This window comes from Neopsephotus bourkii, unplaced genomic scaffold (genome assembly GCF_033783945.1).
Source record: "Neopsephotus bourkii isolate Nb327-2 ecotype Australia unplaced genomic scaffold, CSIRO-AGI_Nbou_v1 NB_1728, whole genome shotgun sequence".
Classification (NCBI taxonomy): Eukaryota; Metazoa; Chordata; class Aves; order Psittaciformes; family Psittacidae; genus Neopsephotus; species Neopsephotus bourkii.
Window position 1 is genome coordinate 494,320 of NW_026902202.1, and position 22,656 is coordinate 516,975.

Below are 22,656 nucleotides of genomic sequence, written 5' to 3' on the forward strand. Positions count from 1 at the left end.
TTTATTTATGAAAAGATTTTAATATAGTGCCAGCAGTGCACCAATCATGAATTTTTCAACCTTTACAAAATGGTAGCTTCCAAATCAAAATTAAAGGGCAAACCAGCATTATATTGACTGTTTATTTGATGTTAATGCCAGATTAACATATTCTTTCCAGAGCAGTTCTTCATAGAATAATGTAGTCTGTAAAGAAAAAGATGTATCAGTGCCACATAATTAAAACAATTGTTACAGTCATACCTTTACAAAACCTGGCTCCCAAACAAGTGAACCACACTGCCTTTCTTTAAAGAACACAGGGTTCAAAATTTCACAGTACTGTTGTGAAAATAAATGAGAGCCTGTATTACAGCATTTCTGCAAAACAGCTCAACAAGCTGCAATTGCTTTGACAACTTCATGTTTGAGACATTATACTCACTATATCAGCTCCCAGTTTAATTTGGTTTAAACTGAGTCATTCAGACTGTATGTAGTAAAGCCAGAGTTTTGTCTGTGACAATTACTGCCCTCAATATGTCCAACTCACTCACGCTTCTGCAGAAGACATAAAAATATAGTCTAAGACTTCTCTACAAGTATGATTTCTTAAATAGGGAATTTACTTGAAGTATCTATAAGAAATTTGTGCTCAAAATAGAAATCATACTACTTCAAACTATTTGAGATAATAAAAACCAAGGTGCGCTATCCTTTCCTTAGCATACCTACATCAGTGTTGGAAAAATGTAAGCCTCGTTTACAATTAACTAAATAATCAACAGTTTTAGCAACAATATATCTAAACTGCCCAATTTATTATTTCAGTCTTTATACTAATCAGTTATTTCATATAAGTGGAAGCCACATAAAGTATCAACTCTGTAGTAAGCACAGTGAGTACTTACTGTGCTTACTGTACTTGCTGCAGTAAGTGATTTGTAAATATTTAAGTCTTTTTTAGTCTTAAACTCTTACACTGGTCTCTGTATCAGCACAAGTACCACGGTCTTTGCAGAAATCAATTAGACCTATGTCGTAATGACTACAGACTACTCAATGTCTGCCCTTACAAAGCATTCTAAAGTCATACCTGTTATCCATTTTCTGTCTGAAGGATGTTCATTTACTGAAAAATAAATAACATTAATTAGAGAATAGTTTAATCTAAATCCAACTACTGCATAAGATGGAGTTTTGAAGCCTTTTATGGACACTAACAATGATTTTTTCAATTATTACAGTGGAATGTCACAGGAAAACCTCACAGTTTTGACACTGTAGAGAGGCTGAAGACTTAGATTTCACACACCCCCTCAGACTCAAGATAGGACCTAACAATAGTGTTTAGAGCTTAAATAATGCTCAGAATGCAACTGCATGTTCAATTATACCTACAGGCCGCAATTGGCTTAAAATGCCTATCTAGCCACACTTCTGTATCAAGCTGGGTTTTTTAAAAAACCATTTCTGATTGGGAGGCTCTCATGTCAAAGGCAGTCATAACTACAGTAGTGACATAAAAAGGTAGGGAAGGGGTTTTTTACTTTTATGCAAGTTCTGCAAACCCTAGAGCTACATAACATTTTAAGTAACACGAACTACTTTAAAATACTTGGCTTGAAACTACAGGGGAATGGGAATTCTGAAGTAGTAAGTGGAAGGAGACACCAAAGAAAAACTTTAATAACAGTCAGACATCAGTACAGTTGATGTTTGACTTAAAAGTTCAAGAAAAACCATTAAAATATAATTCAAGTGCCTACACATTTCCAAGATAAATAGTTTTCAGACTACACATGGACTCCAAAACATACTCCTGGACTCCTATTAAAAAATCCTCCACATGGCTGTGATAAAGGAGGTCACATCATTTTGTTTAAACATACATTTTTCCAAGACAAAGCTTTAACATGCAAGTGGATTGCACAAGTTTTTTTCTGTGATACAGCACACAACTTCTCTCAATCAAGCTTTCCAGAAAGCAATAAATTATCTTTAATGTGAGGACAGAAAGACTATCAAAAATCGTAAACAAGATCTAAGCCATGCATGCTTATCAACTAAAAGATCATTTTCAAAGGCATTAAAAAAGCCTCTAATCAAAGCACAACTCACTACTGAGATTGCATGCTAGTTTCAGAAGCACTTGACACAGAAGCCATATCTGCTCTATAATTATTGCAATCCTGACCTTAAATTTCTGAAGTGTTTATATGGTTTAAGAGAATTTCGATGAACTGGATTGGCTTCAGTAATTCAAGGACAGTCATTTGACCATTTTGCATTAACGCTTAAGAACAGCTACCTTCAAATGCAAAAGCTCAAAGTGCGGAAGTTCCTCCATACTACCAGTATCAGTGCAACATTAAATTATTCCCTTGACATTGATAAGAGGATGTGTATTAGTGTTACTATTATACTAAGTGCTAATTTCTGCTATTATACTGTAAGCACTTGTGTAACTTCAAAACAGTATTAAATTAGAAAGGAAAAAAGTCTCCAAATCTTATCTAGCATAGAAATTATCTCATCTAGTAGTTTGCACTGGTTTATTTCCATCCAGTGATGGCAAGAATTTCACTTAGACCTTAAGAATACAATTTCAGAGACTTCCAATTTCACTGTAATTTTTCTTAACTTGGAATACTGCATGGCAATAGTTAAATAAATTTAATGCTGACAACTGCCTTGTTTCCAGTCATCATTTCAAATGCACTAAACTGTAATGTGAATTAGTTTTCATAACAATGCACATCTACTTTCACACAAAAGGTCAAGTTACACATGCAATTGCACTGTACTACTTTGAATCAGAACCTGGGGCATTCTAAACCAATGCCTCAAATCAGTAGCTTTAACTTTCCTGGATTTCTTCTGAGAATTCCTTATTTTAATGTTGTTTCACTACTTTCAGAAAGTCTTGTTCATTACAAGCCAAATCTTATTTCTAGATCGCACAGGATAAAGCTCATGTGGTTATCTGAACCCTTACAGGACAGAAGCAAGTTTAAAGCAAACATGCATGTATGCAAGGCGGTACAGTGCTTTGATCAAAAGGATGGACACACGTTTCACTGATGTACAATTCAGTCACCACATCCATGCTCTTTTTCAGTACCTGCTAGATACTTCATTTCTGATGGAGAATTCCAAGAAAGTAGAGAAAAAGCAAAGGTGAGGATTATGAAAATTCAAATTGTCAAGGCACTTAAACAGCTACAGAAATAAGGATCAAAACACATCACTCTCTCCCCTCATTAAAACATTTTTAAAAACCTACTTAGGTGCACAGCTTACTCAATATTTTTCAGACAACGAAAGGTGCTAAGAAAATGACTGTCTTCACATTCAGGCTACTTTGAGTGGACTTTTTGTTTTAATGATAGAGGAACTCTGCTTCCCTTCAAGCTACTTGTATCAAGTTCCAGACACAGCACAGGAAGCTCTCACCAGAGGGTAACTCCACTATCTAGGGAATCAGTCACTTAAACCCAGGATAAAGGTGGCATTCTACCTTTTTTTTTATCTATATACAGTCCTCACTGCCTACATCACCACATATTCTTAACAAAATCTTCTCTATAAGTAACGCCAGAAATAGCAGTGGTGGAATAAGAATTAGAGTAACTTGCAGTGGAGTAACTTGGTGGAATAAGCATTACGTATCTAGGTAGTCTGAGTAACTAGTGTTAAGATTATCTAATTTGTGTATTGCAAGACTAAGTTATGTGATTAGAGCAATACTGTTAGATTTATGAAAGTTTAACTTTAGCTCAAGTGACACATAACAAATCACTTAAGAAGCACTGTTCTGTGTTATATCAACTAAGCTTGAAGCAGTGAGGAGGAAAACTAAGCTACTGAGCTGATTACGACACCACACAGATTACCTTCTGTTATCCAGTAGAACAGGTAAAAAGAAATGGAAAAAAAATAATATTAATGTGTTGAAGAATTTCTGATCAACATTTCACAGGCAACACACCCACTCTAGCTTAAAGATATTCTCATCTTACCTTCTTGCCAGCACCAACATTTGCCTTGGCTGTTCCCCTCACTTTCTTCATTCTGTTCTTACGCTCTTTTCGCTGCTTCCTGGAAGTCTTCTTCTTTTCATACAAGCCATGCTATTAAAAAACAGTTAAAAGTTGCATTTAACATTGCTTCACTGATACTAACTGAATTTAAGTTCCACCTCTCAACTCTTCAAATACGTTTCAAATTTAAAATTTCAATTAAATAGTGAGACAAATTCACTAACTTAATGAGCTACTCGACACAGAATAGAAGCACTGAAGTAGAGCACATGCATCAGCCTCATCGCTCATCCTTCTTCAAGACCCTTAATAAGGGTCAGTTATTTATTACTACTAAACAACACTGGTAACATCAGGTTTGCCTTCCCAATTCCTCTATAGTACATAATAAAGAAAAATTAACCTTTACTGCAAGCAGAAACTATGCTACTTTAAGAACTATATAACTCCAAATGTGCCAACAGTACTTCCACAAAGCTTCAGCTTTTATATCTGCACATCACGAATGACTAAAAATTTCAAATTCATCCTCACTGTTTTCAAGTTACTGGAAAAGAACCTACCCTGGCAAGCCTGTGCTTTGGTTCGTTTTTCTTTGCATAGTCCAGGGAATCATAGATCATGCCAAAGCCAGTTGTTTTGCCACCACCAAAGTGAGTTCTGAAGCCAAAGACGAAAATTACATCAGGGGTTGTCTTGTACATTTTTGCCAACTTTTCCCTGATTTCTGTTTTGGGGACTGTGGCCTTTCCAGGGTGAAGAACATCAATCACCTAAGAAGAAAGGTTTACAAGTTGCATAAAAGGTTACTATCCAGTAAAACAGCCACATGTTACAGCCCCACCACAAGCTTAACACTTAAACTACTCTACCTTAGGAGTACTATTAGTTTGATACAAAAGCATTCTTAAGATTTCTGCTTCATAGGATAACTTAAACTGGAAAAGGCCTTTAAGAACATCCAACCAACCACTGCAAAGTCCACCACTAAACCATGTCATTAAGTGCCGTATCTACATGTATTTTGAATACCTCCACGGATGGTGACTCCACCACTTCCCTGAGTAGCCAGTTCCAATTCTTGACAACCCTTTCAGTCAAGAAACTTCCTAATATCCAGTTTACACCTTCCCTGGCACAACTTCAAATGACAATACAGCTCTCTAGATCATCAAGACTTACTCTCAGTATACATCAACATATTTAAACCTATAAGCTCTAACAAGATTTCTGGAGGTTTTAAGGGTCGCTTACTTACAATGGCTAAAACCCAACTGCAGCCCAAAATCAACAGACACATAATTAAAGACAAATTTCTGTATTATTTTACCATCTGCTTGCGCTGAAGAAGCCTGTTTGTCATAAACTTCCTGGTTCTGATGGTCACCGTGTCATTCTGCAAAAGATGATAAAGTAAAACAAAGCAATAGTTACACATGCAATCCAAATTTAGTACAGAGGTGCAGCAACAGCCAGTAGTCTTTCAGGATACTGACAGTAAACTACCAACCAAAGATGGATTGATCCTGGGCTACCAAAAACATCTACACACTGAAAATCTGACAAACTCACCTCCACTTTCCAGGCAATACAGCAACACACCTCTACCATGCTGAAAATCTGAAGCAGCTTTTAATGAAACACACAGATTACAACCCCAAGCAACACAGCACCATACAGAAGTTTCCTTAACAAACCTACTGTGCTACTACTTCCTTAATGCAGGAATTTCCTTTAAAAAACTTTGTAAGCTACTGTTTCCTTAATGCTTTCAAACAACAGGCATAAAATTAAGTCGAGTATGATAGGTACATAAAAAAACACGAGTGCTTTTAACACTGAAACAGAAACACAATGTTACGCTCCTATCAAAGCCTAGGACTGCTCTTACCGGTCAGCAGCATGAACACGCAGCAGACCAATCATGCGTCCCGGCCCACACCCCGCAGTTCGCCACTGTGGACCAGCCGCAGCACACCTCAGCCAGGCCGCGGGAGTCCTGCCTCAACGCGGTGGATCAAGCCTCCACTGAGTTTTAACCAAACCCCCACAACCCGCTACGGGGAGAGCAGCGTGGCAGTGCCCAGCAGCTGGGGGGGCCCTTGGGGACAGGATGGCAGCAGTACAGAACGGATTACCCCACTTCCCGTCAGGCACTCACCATCTTGACACCGGCTTCCCTGCTAGCAAGCAAGAAAAAGGACGGAGTTAGTCACGGCCAATCATAAGGCAGTGAGGGGTCCTTCTAGAGGGGGTGGAGTTTTGTATGGGGTGTCTGTTTCAAAGCCAGACCCGGAAGAAAATTGTGCGGGTGGTGGGTGTGTTTCTGACGGGCACTGAGGTGGTAAGCAGCTGTCTTTAGGCTGGTTCCACACTGTGTAGCGAGGCGAGCTTCCCCGCTGCGTATTGGTGTTGCTGACGGCTTGGTTTTGTTGTCCTCTCCCGCCTCTTTCTGCTGCTGTTGGCGGAGGCCAGGGACAGGACTGCGATAGAGGAAACCCACTGCAGAGCTCTGAAGTGAACTAGGCGGCAGCAGCGCAGGGGGCAGTGGTGGTGGCCGGACTGTATCAGTACCATGGTGCGCTGCAAAGTGCTAGCGGGCTCTGCTGTAGGTCAGTGTGTGGGCTGGCCGTGAGGGGCGGCCCGGCGCAGGCGGCGCTGCTGGCAGCGGGGAGGCTCTGACGGCCTCCTCCAGGGAAGGAACCGGGCGGACCCTAGTCTTGCCCCAGCTGCAAGTAGAGACAGCTCTGCTACCCCGACACTCTGTGCTGCCGGGCGGGCCGCCTTTGCGCCGCCGCGTGTTGCCCCGCCGGAGGGTGAGAGTCGGGGTACGCGGCCGCGCAGCCCCTTGTCCATCGCCACCATGGTGAAGGAGCAGTTCCGGGAGACCGATGTGGCCAAGAAGATGTGAGTGGGGCCGTTCGTGGGGCATTCTGCGCGGTGGGAGGCTTGTGGGCGGCCGCTCCGCAGCCGGCTGGCAAGTTAGGGGGCTGTGCAGTTCCAGGGGAGCAGCTGTTGTCGCGGGTTGGGCCGGGCGGCTGTGGTGCTGAACCCCCGCCGCTGCAGAAGGTCCTAGGAAGTTTAGTGTGCCGGGGAGCGGAGCATGAGTGGTGGTACGGCTTGTGGTGTTACAAGCACTGCTTGTTGGGCTTGGTTCGGGCTGCTGGCCAGGGTCGGAGGGGAGGGGTGAAGGGGTGAAGTGGGCAGAGGATGCACGGACACAACTCTAGGGCTGCCCAAAATATCCTAGATAAGAAACACAAACTGGCTGCAAACAGCACCATTTTTTAAAGTACTTCCGGAAGAACCTGCTTCAGCAATATTGTGAATCAGCCACCTCTGTATTGCTTTTAAATATATACGTGTATGTATGTCCGTAGTTAAAAGTATTTCTGCCTATATATGTGAACATACATATTTGTGAAATTTCCCGTTCTAGAAGCCACATCTGTTTTGGCATGAAATCTCCAGAAGAGATGCGTCAGCAAGCTCACATACAAGTTGTTAGCAAAAACCTGTATAGTCAGGACAACCACCACTCTCCACTGCAGTATGGAGTACTTGACCATCGCATGGTGAGAAATGTTTTTGGGTTTTTTTCATACCCTCTTTGTAGAATTACTTTAGATTATTATAAATAAATTGGGATGGCTGAAATTTACTGCTCATCCAGCATAGGTGTAAATGTGTTTTTGCTTCATTTACACAGTGTTAGTTGCAGTGGCAGCTACTTTCTTCATGCTTTTGGAGAGTTCAGCAAAACATCCTTTTGAGGCAGGTGATAAGTTCTTCCTGCCAGGTTATTGGGAGAGTCAGGGACATCCGTCTACAAAATGCCATGTTATAGACTAGTGGGCTGTAGATCAGTTGCAAGAGTTGCAAGTTGCAATAACTTCTCTGACATCTGTAAGGGCTGTGTGTGGAAGACATCCTTGCATTGGAATGAGTGTAATGCTGTTGTCAAGGGGTAATGGGGTCAAACTTAAACAGGGGAAGTTTAGATTAGATGTAAGGAAGAAGTTCTTTACTGTGAGAGTGGTGAGGCACTGAAATTTGTTGCTCAAGAAAGTGGTGAATGCTTCATCCCTGGCAGTGTTCAAGGCCAGGTTGAATGCAGCCTTGGGTGACATGGGTTAGTGTGAGGTGTCCCTGCCCATGGCAGGGGGGTTGGAACTAGATGATCAGAAGGTTCTTTCCAACCCTAACTATTCCATGATTCTGATGCTAGGGAAAAAGGAGTGGGTCTGCTGTGAGGACACTTGACTAGCTTAAAAACTCTTGTATTTTTTATGTGTTCAGTTGGGTTACCACTAATGTGTTTTGGTTTTGTTTTTCTGTGTGTACATTCCTCTTCTCACAAAGGGAACTAGTGAAAAAGACCGTCCCTGTGAAACCTGTGGAAAAAATCTAGCTGATTGTTTAGGTCATTATGGGTATATTGACTTGGAACTACCATGTTTTCATGTTGGATACTTCAAAGCTGTGATAGGCATCTTACAGGTAAGCGTGAACTATGATTTGTTGTCAGTTTCTAGCCTAGAAAAAGGAAATTATCAGGAAAGATGATGCTTCAAAGGGGAATTGAGGAGACCAAATTAAGGTTGTATTATAAACTTTACATACCTTGTATTTTATGAAATAGATGTTTTTAAATACCCGATTTAGTGAAGTAACTACCTCCATTTTTTTAATGTCATCTCAGACTGGTTAATCTGTTCTTTTTCATTAGTACTTTGAATTCAGTGTATGCAGTGTAACTTGCCTTTTAGGACATTCCAGTCAATCAAATCTGTTTTCTTTGTATGGATTTTTAAGATCATGCAGAAGTTAAATAAGGATTTGTCTCATAGACTGGATTTTTCTTTTTCCCATGTACCTTTCTGTGTGTTAAAGTATATGAATTGGTCTTTCAACCATACAATATTATTTCATTTTAAAAAACTGCACTCTACTGAAGAACCTACGTTACAGTAGAAGAGGTGAATGTATCTGTTAAACAACTGTGTTTATGTGTGTTTACATTTAAGATGATTTGCAAAACCTGTTGCCGTATCATGCTGTCAGTGGAAGAAAAGAAACAGTTTTTGGATTACCTCAAGCGACCTGGCCTTACATATCTTCAGAAGAGAGGACTAAAAAAGAAAGTGTCTGAAAAGTGCCGGAAGAAGAACACTTGTCCTTATTGTGGTGCCTTTAATGGTGAGTGCTGACATTAGCGGTTAGTGAAGTTGTCTACTGTGAGTCTTTACCTTGGCAGCATCAAAATTATGTGCTTATTAGATATGCTTGAATGTGCTTATTCATTCCACAGCTCGTGGATATTTTCTCTGGCTTTCATTAAGAAATGGGTAATGGCATTCTTAATGTCAGGTTATGTTTGTTTGCATCTCATTTATGTGGATATAGACATTGTCCTAGTTGCTTGTTTTGTTTCATGGCAGTAGCCAGTATTTGAAACTTGAATAATGGCAAAAATACCCATTTTACATGTTTTTAAACATCTTGGGAGCTATTGTCAGTGATCAGTGCCTTAACATAGAAGTATTCATAGACTTTCTAATTTTGAGTGAACTTAAGTTTTCATCATTGTATAAAGTTATCTTTCATAACATTAGCTGTGCTTGTCATCCTCTAGGAAGGTATGTTCTGCAGTTTGGCCTTTTTTGATCTGTGATGATCTTGGATTATGCTGGAATTTGTTGTTCAGGGCAGAGTAACTTAATAAAAAAATCACCTTTGTTTTTCCAAATATATTAATTTTGTTCACTTGTGTACAGTGATAAAGTTATTCTGCTGTTAAAGGACTTACAGTGTTGCAGTTTCACAGTAGATAGTTAATTCATAATTTAAAACTTCGGGTTTAACTTGTGAAAATTTGGTGTTGGTCAACAGGCTGAATAGAGAACAAGCTGCTTCGTTCCAAGTGCCACTGCGACATGTAGGAGGCACAAACAATAGGCATTTACAAAATTATGTGGTAGGTCAACATACTGCAGTAAAAATAGAGGTTGGAAAGCACTTGTACTAGTCTGTGAAAGTTCTATGAATAAAGTTACCTGCATGACATGAAAATATTTTTCAGATTTTTCTGACAATTCGCTTTCAAAATTACTTTAGAAGACAGTGGGATGATGTAAAAAGGCACTTCTTAGTCTTGGGTTTAGTGTGGGAACTTCTACTTTAAAAAAAATACCTGCTGTAATTGAGATAAAGCTGAATTAGTGTAGGCAAAACTACCTGTGTTCAGCTTCAGAAGCCACATTACAATGTATGCACACCAAGCCAGTTATGCAAGGAAACATGACCTGATTGTCCTCTTCTTTTCTGAATTTAGGAAACATAAAGCTAATGAAGTTTTATTTTGTTCTGTTTGTTGAAGGTTTAACTAGTTTTGGAACTGTAGCTTATTTGTTTTAAGTTCTGGGGGTTTCATTTATTTGGGTTTTTTTTTTTGTTTTGCTTTGGGTTGCTAAAAAAAATCTAAACAAACAAAAAACAACCAACCAAACAACAAAACAACCCATTTTTATTTGCTTTCAGGAACTGTGAAGAAGTGTGGTTTGTTGAAAATAATACATGAAAAGTACAAGACCAATAAGAAAGTTGTAGATCCAGTCCTGTCTACTTTTCTACAGTCCTTTGAAACTGCCATAGAACATAACAAAGAAGTAGAACCCTTATTGGGAAGAGCTCAGGTGAATTTTATTATGACCTAATTTGTTTGATGGTTTTTGTGTGTGAAATAAAACTCCTCAAAGGTTTTCCATGTAGCATCTTAAGCTTGTGGTGGTCCAAGATTTTCATATACCGAAAGACACTTGAAGAATGTTTGTGTTTATTGCAGTAATGTTAATCTTGCTAAAATGAAAAATTTAGTTTTAGCATGTAAGGATACGTATCTTTATGGTGTAAAGAAAGGGGTGTTCATGTGTTATGCTTCAGAACTAGGAAGGCATGTACATATAGGCTTACTGTCACTTCAAGATGATTATAATACATGTTACGTTTTGTTTTTTTTTCCTTCAGAAGTACTTGATGTTGTAAAGGAGAGGCAGGATTTAATTATCTAACCTTTTTGTCTCATTCAACTTTGCAATGTGCAGTTTATTTCCTTCTGCTCTTTGCAGGCTGGGAAAATCTCAGGATATATATGTGACAGAAAAAGTAGTGAATATCTGTAATTTCTTATATTGCAATAGTAGCTGTACTAAGCGAGAAATTAAGTTTTGAAAAATAGTCTAGAAACTACTGTAATGAGTGTGAGTTTGTACAAATAAAATTATTACAATATACTGTAAGTTTGTTGTAAGAAGTTTTGAGATGCTTTGTCAAATAAGTATGAAATACTCTCTTTAGAGATAGTAACATGATGAGAAGTGAACACTGATGTATAAGCAAAAAAAAAGGAAGGAAACAGTTAAGCAAGTTATTATCTGAGACACTGAAAGTACTGATTTGGAATAAATAGACCAAAACTGAGTTCTGTTTGCATGAATAGTCTTATCTATTTGTCTTTTTAAGATATTTTATTTCTGGACAAACAGTAAATGAGAGGAGGAGGGAAGCACTGAAACTGTTATGTGATGGCTTGTTCTCCCCTTTCTCCAATTGATTTTACAGGAAAACTTGAACCCTTTAGTAGTGTTGAACCTCTTTAAAAGAATCCCAGCAGAAGACATCCCTCTGCTTCTAATGAACCCAGAAGCTGGTAAACCTTCAGATTTGATACTCACAAGACTCCTAGTGCCTCCGCTGTGTATCAGACCCTCTGTTGTGAGTGACTTGAAGTCTGGCACCAATGAAGATGACTTGACAATGAAACTGACAGAGATAATTTTTCTCAATGATGTAATAAAAAAGGTGAGCCATTCTTCAAGCTCTGAGAGACTGTTGCCTTAGAATTGAATATAGCAAGTGGTTTTACTTCTCTTACCACTTACAATCTAGCAAGCGGTCTGTACTCTACTATGTCATTTGGTATTTTGCTGAAAGAAGCTTGCTTCAAATGTAGCTGGCTGACTGGCTGCTTGCAGTATAGGACCGGCTAGAGATCTGTTGGTGGATTATGGGAAATGTTCTTTTGTATGAGTTCTGATCTGTAAACTTATCTCGTGTTTTGTTTCTTATTTGGTTGGTTGGCTTGGGGGTGGGTTTTGTTTGTTTTCTTTTTTCTCTATTACTATCTCTTTTTTCCCTTCCATGGCAATGACACTTTGAGTGGTCACTTGCATGAAGACATCATACCTGTTTGCTTCTGTTTGGGGTTTTGTTTGTTTTTTTTTCATGTAGACCTTCCTCCTCTTTTCCTAATCTGTAAATTCTTTTTCCTTATTTTATTCCACCATCTGTTCATAAGAAATGAGGTTTCAGTTAGCATGGTTATCAAATTGAGACTAGAAGTGAATTTGACAATTTATCACTTGTTTAGAAGAGCAGTTCTGCCAGACGAACTCTTTTCAGGCTTTTCAAAAACTGGTCAGGCAAACAAAATCAAGAGAGTACTAACTCTTCCATGACTGAAAAATTATCTGCTAGTGATTTTCCTGGCTGTGAAGTTATATTAGCTTAACTTCAGTAGTTTGGAAAAAATACAATTTAAACAAAGATGTATTTTTGTGAGCATTTGTCTTAAGTCCATGCTAGTCAAAAGAATTTTTTTGGTTGGGTTCTCTTGTGAATGGCCTTATGCTGTAGCATATGCATTGTGTTACCAAGTTCTTGGCTTGTTCATTCCAATGTATGAAGGTTTCTTTATCGTTACTTTCAAAATAAGAGTTGTATCAGAAAAATTCTTTGCTAGTTTAATATGTGTTGTAATGTTTGTTTTCTAACTGGGTGACTATTTTGTTTAGCATAGGATATCAGGAGCCAAAACGCAGATGATTATGGAAGACTGGGATTTTCTTCAACTACAGTGTGCCCTGTACATTAATAGTGAGCTCTCAGGAATTCCTCTTAACATGGCACCTAAAAAATGGACCAGAGGTTTTGTTCAGAGACTTAAGGGAAAGCAAGGTGTGTCCAGAAAGTTGTTTTTAATTTAATAAAGCCACATATAGGCAAAGCATCTCTCCACTACTACTGTATTATGCTTCAGTGGTGTACCTTGAAAGATATTTTAATGTGCTGTCTTAACAGATAACATTTTGAAACCAATTTTTTAACCAAAACTTTTTGCTTGCTTATTTTGTTAGGTCGGTTTAGAGGCAATCTGTCTGGAAAGCGAGTAGATTTCTCTGGCAGAACAGTCATTTCACCTGATCCTAACTTAAGAATAGATGAAGTAGCCGTGCCTATTCATGTTGCTAAAATACTAACCTTTCCTGAAAAGGTAAGTAGTATAGAACCAAAACTTTTTCTATGCCCCCTTTTTTTAATTTTAGCCAGACTTCAGTGTTGTCTTAATTTATAGCCTTAGTATGAAAAGGAATGAATGTAATGGGAATGAATGTTTTGCTTTATGTTTAAAATGTCACTCAGTGACACTTAGCCAGTTCAGTTGCTGCTGCTAAATGAATATATATGGGTGCTGTGAAGGCATATGGTGTAATGTAAAGAAAATAATTTTGCTTGTTGCTTTTTGAACTTACACATAGCTTCACGTGTTTGTTAGTATACCTGTCTGAGGAGTGGTTGGCTATATTTATTTCTGAACTTACTTCCAAGATTTTTAATATAATTTCACACTGATGTTCAGCTCTAAGATTGGTTTACATTTTCATCCTGTATTTCCTCCTGCCTTTTTCCTTCAGCAGCTGGAGGCTGAGGGGAATTGTCAGTTGTGCCTAAAATTTGGAAATGCAAAAGCCGCCAGCAAAAACAAGAGGTCCTGAACCATGTTTCATTTGTTTCTGATTAAAATCTTTATGCAACAGGTGAACAAAGCAAATATTAATTTTATGAGGAAACTTGTCTGTAATGGTCCTGATGTTCATCCCGGAGCCAACTTTATACAGCAGAGGCACACACAGATGAAAAGGTATCATGTTTATCTGCAGTGATTTCCCTTTTATTTCTCCTCATCAACTTGTTCTTACTGCTGTGTGAAAGTTATGTCTGCAAGGATTAAAATTTATGTTTAGAATCTTTGATGAAGAGTAGGAACAAAAGAAATTACATCTGGTTTAGTTTATTTTTAGGTAATATTTGGACTTAAGCATACGTAGTATTGACAATGAACTGCAATTAGATCATTTGGGTTTTTTTTTTTTATGACAGAGGGTGTAGTATAGACAAAACGGGTAGTTAGGGGCCCGTTATACTGTCTGTATTTATAGCGTAGCTAATCTGTAGTTAGTTAGTGTATGATTTAAATTTTCTATACTCCCTGATACAACTGAAATAAGTTCTTTGGTTGTATAAATAGACTTTTTGCTTACTTGTACTTATAACTGTAGCTTTGTTAATTAATGTCATAAATACATTCATTATTTAAAATAGCAGCTGGGCTGATGTTTAATGATTCAATCCACACCAGTTTTGTCTTCTAGTTATTGCAATATAAATACTCCAATATCTAATGGAAGATCTTGCACTGTAAGCATAGATTTCAATTGTCTTTGTCTTTCTAACATTATTTCTTCCAACTCCATTATTACTTGTTACTACATAAGATTTTTGAAATATGGAAATCGAGCAAAGATGGCCCAGGAACTGAAGTTTGGTGACATTGTGGAGCGACATCTTATAGATGGTGACATAGTTTTGTTCAACCGGCAGCCCTCTCTTCATAAGCTGAGCATCATGGCTCACATTGTAAGTCCACACACTTACAGGTAGTTCTTTCCTGAATGTGAGGTGGTTTCCATTTGCTATTATTTCTCTTAAAATGCATGAAAATAAACAGCATTTTCTGCAACATTTTGTGGCAGTGAGCATGAGTATGGTGCTATTGTGCTTTTGCTTGAGAATTGATGCTTAACTGGGTGGTGTGTCTGGACAGTTCTGTTTATAAGCTGTAATTGTGTGTGTTCTTGCATAAACGTTTCATTTTTGTATAGTTGATATGCTGTCCAGAAAGTGTGTTTTGTTCTATGCTTTGTATAAATTCTTCATGTTCAAAGTTATTAGTTGCATTTGTATAACAGAACCTGAGTACAATTTCTGTCAGTTCTTGATTGAGTTAAAATCTATAATAGGAAATTCTGAGTCATGTCTGTAATAAAAAGAAAGGATGAAGCCTACAACGAAGTACTTGGGTATGGCTTTTCATCTTTTAGCACGCTTGACTGCTTGTGCATCACATTTGGGTTTGTTTTTCTTTTTCAGGCTAGAGTAAAACCTCATAGGACATTCAGATTTAATGAATGTGTCTGTACACCATATAATGCAGACTTTGATGGAGATGAGATGAACCTTCATCTTCCTCAGACAGAAGAAGCAAAAGCAGAAGCACTTGTTTTAATGGGGGTAAGGTAGATAATATTGGAGTTGAGATTTTGCGAGTGACAGATGGGCCGAGCCCTATATTTCTGAACTTGCATGTGAAATATGAAACGTTATCAAGATTTCTGGGTATAGCTTGTGTGACTGTGAAGCTGCCTAAAAGCTTTGCAAAGGGGAATTTATACTAAATTAGGACTGTTACATAAGGTCAGTCTAATAGACTTAGCATCTGTGGAAAAAAAACTGCAGGTTTTAAATAAGCAATGTCACTAGTATGTTTCTGCTTGTCTGTCCTTAGTGATTGCTACCACATGACTTTGTTACCAAACAGATACGTATTCTACTTTCTGGTCTGACAGCCCAGCAATTGCAAGTGGTCAGACCAACTGGAAATGAGGCAGCAATAGCATGCTTGTACCATAAAAAAGCAGTTTGTCAGAGAAAGTAGGAAACAGTAGATTTTTAGAGCAGGGGAAAATGTGAGAAGGGAGGGTAGATAAATAGGGATCTGTAGTATGAAAGTAGGGCCAGTAGCATCAATATGAGGATTTTCCAGTACGTTGCTCCTTTAGGGAGACTGAATGCCACTGCTACTTCATAACATGCCAACACAGCTATTGGCAGCAGCATGTATTGGCTTGCTGACCTATTTGCAAGCTTAAAAAGTATCCATCCCCACTCCACACCCTACCCCCACTGTGTGGTTTGTGTTTGTGCAGGCCTGTGAACAGTTCAGGAAATCTGTGCTACGTAGGTGAGATTGATGAATTGGAGCAGTATGAGAAAAATGTAAGAAAATGGGGCTGGTGGAAGAAGCTAGCTTAATTATTTTGTATCAGTAGGGACCACACACCATGCAATATTTCAGTGGCTCCCTTGAGTGAGTGTAACCCCTTTTGCTGCTTCTCAGGTTCTCAGAGCTAGCTTCTTTTCCTTTCACTGTCACGTTTGAACAGTAACCTATCAAACGTGAAGTTGATTGCAAATTCTGCTTTGGAAGTAGAACGTGTAATAGCCAGTAACTATTCTGAAATTACTCCTTAACTGTCAATACATTTTTATGGACTGTAGTGAACTGAAACTTCTAGTTTACTTTTCCTGTCTTTTTGAAGACAGCTCTATTTTGATTTCGAATAAGCTTGGACCGTTTTTGCTAAAATATCTATATTAAATGGTAAGCTTCCTTCTGAAATGGAATATCAGTGTCTTCAAATGCATATTTTTGTTTGTTTCTTGTATAACATAGACTAAAGCAAACTTGGTAACACCAAGAAATGGAGAACCTCTTATTGCTGCTATTCAAGATTTCCTCACAGGTATGTATATAAGTTTATTTTAGAACTGTGTGATTTAAAAGTTGTTCCTTCAGAATTGCTTCCCTCTTTTCCAGAATTTTTCTACATTAATTAAAAAGCTTTATTCACAGGTCAAAATGACATTATGAAAGTAAGGCCGTTGTTAGTCTAGAATATGACGTCCTTAGAATCTCTTCTGATACCGTTTACTGTGGCAGCTGCAATTATTATTACCTTTGTGTATGTTTTACAATGTTTCTGTGGCAGAAAATGATGTTTGGGAATACAAAGAAGAAAGCGTACAGAAATTAATGCCAAGGCCTTATTTTTACCTATGGGATAGAGTCTGAGAGAGACAATAGGTTGTAGAAATGCACTTGTTTCAGGTTTTAGAAATTTGTGTGGAGCAATAAGAAAAAAAAAAGGCAACTCTGGGAAGGATTTGCAACTGAAGCTGTTTATTATCTTTTTGCATAGTAAGTAGGTAACTAGTGTTAGAATGAAATTGATCCTGAGCATGCAATAGCTTTGAAATTTAGTCTTATTTTAGTCTGTCACATTAATCATTTTTTACATTCTAGGTGCGTATCTTCTTACTTTAAAAGATACTTTTTTTGATCGAGCCAAAGCCTGCCAAATTATTGCTTCTATCCTGGTTGGCAAGGATGAAAAGATTAAAGTTCGTCTTCCACCTCCAGCAATTCTGAAGGTGTGTCAAACTATGTTTTCTTATGTTAGTAAGGCCTTCTGCCTTGTGTGTTCTTGACCCATGGTGATGTTCTGAGCAGAAGCAGTTGTGTTCTCTGACATTAGTTTTGCGTGAGATCTTTGTAAAGTGCAAGGATCAGAATTCAGGGTGAAATCTGTGTGGAAGGCTTTTGATGGTTTGTGTTGCTGACCAAAGTCAAACTTGCATGGGTGCAGTCCAAGTGCACAGTTCCTTCAGGGTTCAAACATAGCGTGCCACTATCCAGGTGCAGTGGGTTAGACCACTTGGCTTTTAGCAATCAGAAGAAGATACATTGTTCTTAGTAACTTCACTGTTACCGGCTGCTCAAAATAATGGGGAGTTGTTCAGACTCATACTGGAGAAACTACCTTATTTCTTGGGTGCCTGTAATGTCTTGAAATGCTCAACAGTACCAGCTTTCAATATGCCAAATTTTGGAGGTATTAAACCTGTGAAATAATATGCTTTAGTTGTTAATCTGGCAATGTGTTAAAGAGGATGAGTGTTACGTGGTGTGATTTTTTTATTTTTATTTTTCTTTCCTGTTTGGTTTTGGGTTGGTTTTTTTTTTGTGTTTGTTTATTTCTTACATCATGTAGACAAAATATGTATTTTGAATGGCAGGATATTTGTGTATTTGTCACAAACTTTGAAGAGAGCTGTAGTATCACTTAGTCAATTAGGGTCTGTTAAACCTTCATTCACATATATTTTAGGGTGTCTGTATTTGATTTATTTTGTATTTGAGGCAAACAGTATTGTTTGGAAAGAGTTTAGTACATTTTTAAATGTATTAAATACTTTCTACTGGTATATGCATTTTTATACGTTTTATTTAATTTAAAAATAACAAGTATAATAATAGGGAAATTCAGAAAGTGAAATTGAAATACTAGGGACTAGTATTAAAACAAGGTCAGAGCATTTATGGGCAGTATCTAATGTGAATTTTATAAGCTGATATGAAATTTTGCTAATAGCCAACAGTGGTGATTCTTTGCTGCTGTCACTCCAAATGAATAATTCTAGCACAAGCTGTGACAGTTACTTATATTTAGCTACAGCTGAGGGGAGTACATAATTACATGAATTTAATCTCAAAAAATTAAACCAAAGGCACCTTTTTTTTTTTTTATTTCTAATCAGAAAGGGAAACATGGCAGTAAGAGGGAGCAATAGACCACGTTTCTCTAAGTATATGCGCATACCCTTATGTAAAGGATAACCACTCAGCAGTCAGTGGATTTCTATGCATAAAAGTGCATAATATTTCCCTATTCCAAGGAATGCTACTATGCACTTCTACAAGTATACTTCAGTACAGAAAGCTTCTGTTATAGAAAACAATTTTACAGTTCTTGCTACTACTAGTTGTAGTATAACCACTGTAATCCTAATTCTTGTCTTTTTGTTTTTCTAAGCCTGTAACACTCTGGACAGGAAAACAGGTGTTCAGCCTCATTCTCAAGCCCAGTGATGATTGTCCTGTAAAAGCCAACCTACGAACCAAGGGCAAACAGTATTGTGGCAGAGGGGAGGACCTGTGTTACAATGATTCTTGTGAGTGACATTTCTAAAACTGTGTTTTGGAAGTCTTCAGAGAAATGTAGCTATTGTTTTGTTGAGTTTGTTCCCATTGAGCTCAGTGTAGGAATTAAAGCAGTGCTTCACATAAGTATTCTTGAAATGAGAAATTAAATTATGCAGGGTTTTTTTTTCTCAGAAGTTGAAGTCATGATGCACACTAAAGAGATGTCTTGGGTGTCTTCTTGTAATAAAATATCTTTTGAGTGATGCTAGGCTTGTCATGATACACAGTATTTGAAGGTGAGAGAGAGATCAAAGCTTATGAAGTGGCTGCGCAGAGGACAAATGGAAAAATTTAATAACTTAAAGGGGCTAGTATTACTGTTGGTTACAAGTCACACACTGAGTTATACAGGTTATATATGGAAGATGGCCATACCTAAAATATCAAACCACCTGTACCCTTTCAGTTAGGGAAGTCAGAGTGGCAGATGGAATGCAAAGTGTCAGGTTTGAAGAGGCTCTAGGAGATGAGCAAGGCTTTGCTTGTTTTTAGTTTAACATTCATGTGGTAACAGCTCGAAAAGAATTTCAGCAGGCAGGGTTAGCTTGGTTCCTTGTTGCTCAGAGGTGAGAGTTAGGGAGGAAACATTGATGTATAGTAATTCTGTTATGCAATGTTGATGTCAGAAAGAATTTAACAAATAGGACTCGAATCCACTGTGCCAGTGGAAACTGAGCCCTTTCTTTAGATTATAGCACAGCTCTGTGATTGTGAATTTAGTTATAAACTTGGTGGCACAAGTAATGTGGAGTGAAAGGCAGAAAAGCAGTCCTGTTCACACTTTGTGAACATAGGCCATCTCTTTACTCTACTCTTTTCATCTTAGCAAGTATGGGAAGAATTTCTGCATTTTGAGTTTGATGTGGAAAACTTCTGGATTTCATTGATGGCTCTGTTCTGTTCTGAAAAACACCCTTAATTTCTGAAGCAACACTTCCTTTCTTCAGAAAGTTCTCTGTGAGTTCTCCAAAGTCTTAAGAAGCCCCGGTGTTCCATTTTGATTGTATTTAATAAGTGGAAGAACAATGACTTCTGGTTCAAGATGATGATTACTTAAATTCACATTGAAAATACTGAGCATAGAGTACACTGTGCAGACATCTACAGCATTCTGCATAAAATTACTTAAATTGGATCAATCTACATATGCCAGTTCTTCAAAAGGTGCATAATGAATTTCAGGATGAGCATATATTGTACTACTCTCATAGAAAAAATATGTATGAAGTTCATGTCTAGAAGACATTTTTTAATTAGTTAAAGGCTAAAGCTTACAAAGAAGATTCAGTGCCTGAAATGGAAGGCTACTGATGAAGCAAAAGGAAGTCATCTAAAAGAGGCAGCGAGTACACGCCCACAGGCAAGGTGGATGTCATTATATGCCTGTTATTCAAGAAACATTTGAGTCCAGCATGTCTTCTAAATTCACACTGTGGCTCCATAGGTAATAGAGTTGAACTAAATGTCAGAATTTTTGAATAAGAGAACTGTGACTTCACTTCTGAAATTTTGTTGCACTACTTCATTTATATATAAATAATATTGGTTTACTTATAAATAAGTAACATCAGTTTATTATGCATGGTTGAGGACACCATTTCTGGACAGATAAGATTGATTGAAGACTTTATTCTGATTAATGAAGCCAAAGTTTGTTTGTTTTTCTTTGTTTTGTTTGGGGGGGTTTGGGTTTTGATTTATTTTGGTTTTTTGTTTTGTTTTTTTTTTACAAGAAGGATTATTCACAGTGTTTCTCACAAGTCTTAAATTGGATACAGTTGCTTTTCTAAGGGGGCAGGGAAAGAAATTTTGAGTTCATAAAGTCAGGTTATAGGCTGTTCCACTTACAAATTTACTCACACATTTCTACAGATACGTTAAATGTGTGTTCTTCTAATGGAAAGAGCTTTTATTTAAAAACCTGCTTCATAAACAAGTACTAGAGTTTACGTAATATTTCAGAAAACCAATGAATTTTTGTTACTTTTTATTTCTAGATGTCACAATTCAGAACAGTGAGTTAATGAGTGGTAGTATGGACAAAGGAACCTTGGGTTCAGGATCCAAGAACAACATCTTCTACATCTTGCTGAGAGACTGGGGTCAGGTAGAAGCTGCAGATGCCATGTCACGACTAGCCAGGCTTGCTCCTGTCTATCTTTGTAAGTACATTTCCTGGAAAAATGGTATCTTAAATCAGAAACAGAACAATTGAACAATAATTTAGCTTCAAATATGATGTACAGTTTTAAACAAAAACAAACAAAAAACCCCCACCAAAAAACAAACAAACCAAAAAAAACCCCCTCACACTAGTTGTGAAACTGATAGTAATAGTGAAACATTCCATTGTGCTTATGATGGGAGGAAAAATAAATCCCAATGATAATATTTCCTGGGTTTAATCTGTTTTCTGTATATGAGATTAAGCTGTTAATATAATCATTGATATAATTTTAATACTTTTTTTTAAATAATAGCTAATCGTGGCTTTTCAATTGGAATTGGTGATGTAACCCCTGGGCAGGGCCTGCTAAAAGCTAAGTATGAGCTCCTGAATGCTGGTTATAAGAAATGTGATGAGTATATTGAAGCTCTGAACACTGGCAAGCTACAGCAGCAGCCTGGTTGTACTGCAGAAGAGACACTAGAGGTAAAATTTATATATTTAGACTAAAGACTTCATGAATATATTCTTGGAAACTGTGAAGGTCAAAGTTGTCTTTCAAAACCTAAACATACATGCAAATAGGTATGCAGCTTTAGGCTAGTCTGTCTTAACGTTTAGATGCTTGTATGCTTCTAAAAATGTTAGCTAAATACTTTACAACTGAGAGTCTCCTTTCCACCTGGCTGGATGTATTGGGGTGATATACAAGAGAATAAAATCACATAGGTAGTTGGAATGGAATTAATTACATTTATCAATGGTCAAAAGTTAGGCGGAATTCGGTTATGCTGAGCTTTTTTAATTCTTTCTGTAGAAATTTTGATGAAGAGCAGTGAATGTTGCCAAAAGCTTACAGGCATGGACTTAATGAATTCAGCAGAAGAACACCTTTCATTGTCTTTAATAGTGTTTTACATTGACCATCTTGACGAGTTTGATACATTGATCATCTGATGTCTAGTTTTTACTGTTAAAAAAATAAACAACCAAACAAAAACAAAACCCCCAGAACAAACAGAAAAAATGCCACCACCACCAAATGACCAGAAAACCCCCACCCTGTGACAAAGTACTGTTGCAGCTGTTCAGTTTGAAGTGATACTCTGGTTGAAAGAAGTGTTTTAGACTTTTCCATTCTTCCCCTTTTTGGACACTTGTGTATATCCTAGAATGTTTTTTTCGATACAGTTGTTAAGTTCTTAACAATTGGATGTAACAATTTTTGGAGGTAATCTCTTGTACAGCAAGACGTAGGGCTTACGTAAGTGCTTAGTTTAGCTTAAGTTGGTGCTGCTGACAAAAGAGATTGTGATGTTCCTGGCTACCATTGTCTTGTTGCAGCAAATTGGAAAATCAAGCAAGTTAAAAGTTAAACTTGTTTTTCTCAAAGCAGCATCTAGTTTTCTTCTTCTATTATATTTTGAATTCCCTTTGACTACTGAAGGTGTTGCTGGGAGTGACAG

The 22,656-nt window shown here is 37.7% G+C and overlaps 2 protein-coding genes across 5 annotated transcripts in view; one reads left to right on the top strand and one right to left on the bottom strand.

Annotated features, from left to right (window-relative positions):
• RPS24 (ribosomal protein S24) lies at positions 1 to 5,509 on the bottom strand. Of its 3 annotated transcripts, XM_061376673.1 has the most exons (6): positions 5,353 to 5,509; positions 4,586 to 4,795; positions 4,002 to 4,112; positions 3,104 to 3,121; positions 1,076 to 1,111; positions 1 to 186 (listed from the first exon to the last, which is right to left on the bottom strand). In XM_061376673.1, the coding sequence occupies exons 1-4, from the start codon at positions 5,458 to 5,460 to the stop codon at positions 3,116 to 3,118; spliced, it is 435 nt and encodes a 144-aa protein (XP_061232657.1). In that variant the 5' UTR covers positions 5,461 to 5,509; the 3' UTR covers positions 1 to 186; positions 1,076 to 1,111; positions 3,104 to 3,115. The 3 variants fall into 3 exon arrangements, with proteins under 3 accessions (XP_061232657.1, XP_061232658.1, XP_061232656.1); XM_061376674.1 differs by lacking the exon at positions 3,104 to 3,121; XM_061376672.1 differs by lacking the exons at positions 1 to 186; positions 1,076 to 1,111; positions 3,104 to 3,121 and having other exon boundaries at positions 3,993 to 4,112.
• Positions 5,510 to 6,778: 1,269 nt separating this feature from the next.
• The window catches only part of POLR3A (RNA polymerase III subunit A), a 39,415-nt gene continuing 23,537 nt past the window's right edge, over positions 6,779 to 22,656 (top strand). For both annotated transcript variants that reach the window (XM_061376669.1, XM_061376670.1), the window contains exons 1-16: positions 6,779 to 6,929; positions 7,462 to 7,597; positions 8,385 to 8,522; positions 9,050 to 9,221; positions 10,563 to 10,717; positions 11,643 to 11,882; positions 12,875 to 13,037; positions 13,217 to 13,353; positions 13,898 to 14,001; positions 14,636 to 14,777; positions 15,291 to 15,431; positions 16,654 to 16,723; positions 17,284 to 17,411; positions 18,854 to 18,992; positions 21,021 to 21,185; positions 21,504 to 21,676. In XM_061376669.1, the coding sequence (XP_061232653.1) occupies positions 6,886 to 6,929; positions 7,462 to 7,597; positions 8,385 to 8,522; positions 9,050 to 9,221; positions 10,563 to 10,717; positions 11,643 to 11,882; positions 12,875 to 13,037; positions 13,217 to 13,353; positions 13,898 to 14,001; positions 14,636 to 14,777; positions 15,291 to 15,431; positions 16,654 to 16,723; positions 17,284 to 17,411; positions 18,854 to 18,992; positions 21,021 to 21,185; positions 21,504 to 21,676 (2,247 nt within the window). In that variant the 5' untranslated portion in view covers positions 6,779 to 6,885. The remainder of the gene's footprint in view (positions 6,930 to 7,461; positions 7,598 to 8,384; positions 8,523 to 9,049; positions 9,222 to 10,562; positions 10,718 to 11,642; positions 11,883 to 12,874; positions 13,038 to 13,216; positions 13,354 to 13,897; positions 14,002 to 14,635; positions 14,778 to 15,290; positions 15,432 to 16,653; positions 16,724 to 17,283; positions 17,412 to 18,853; positions 18,993 to 21,020; positions 21,186 to 21,503; positions 21,677 to 22,656) is intronic.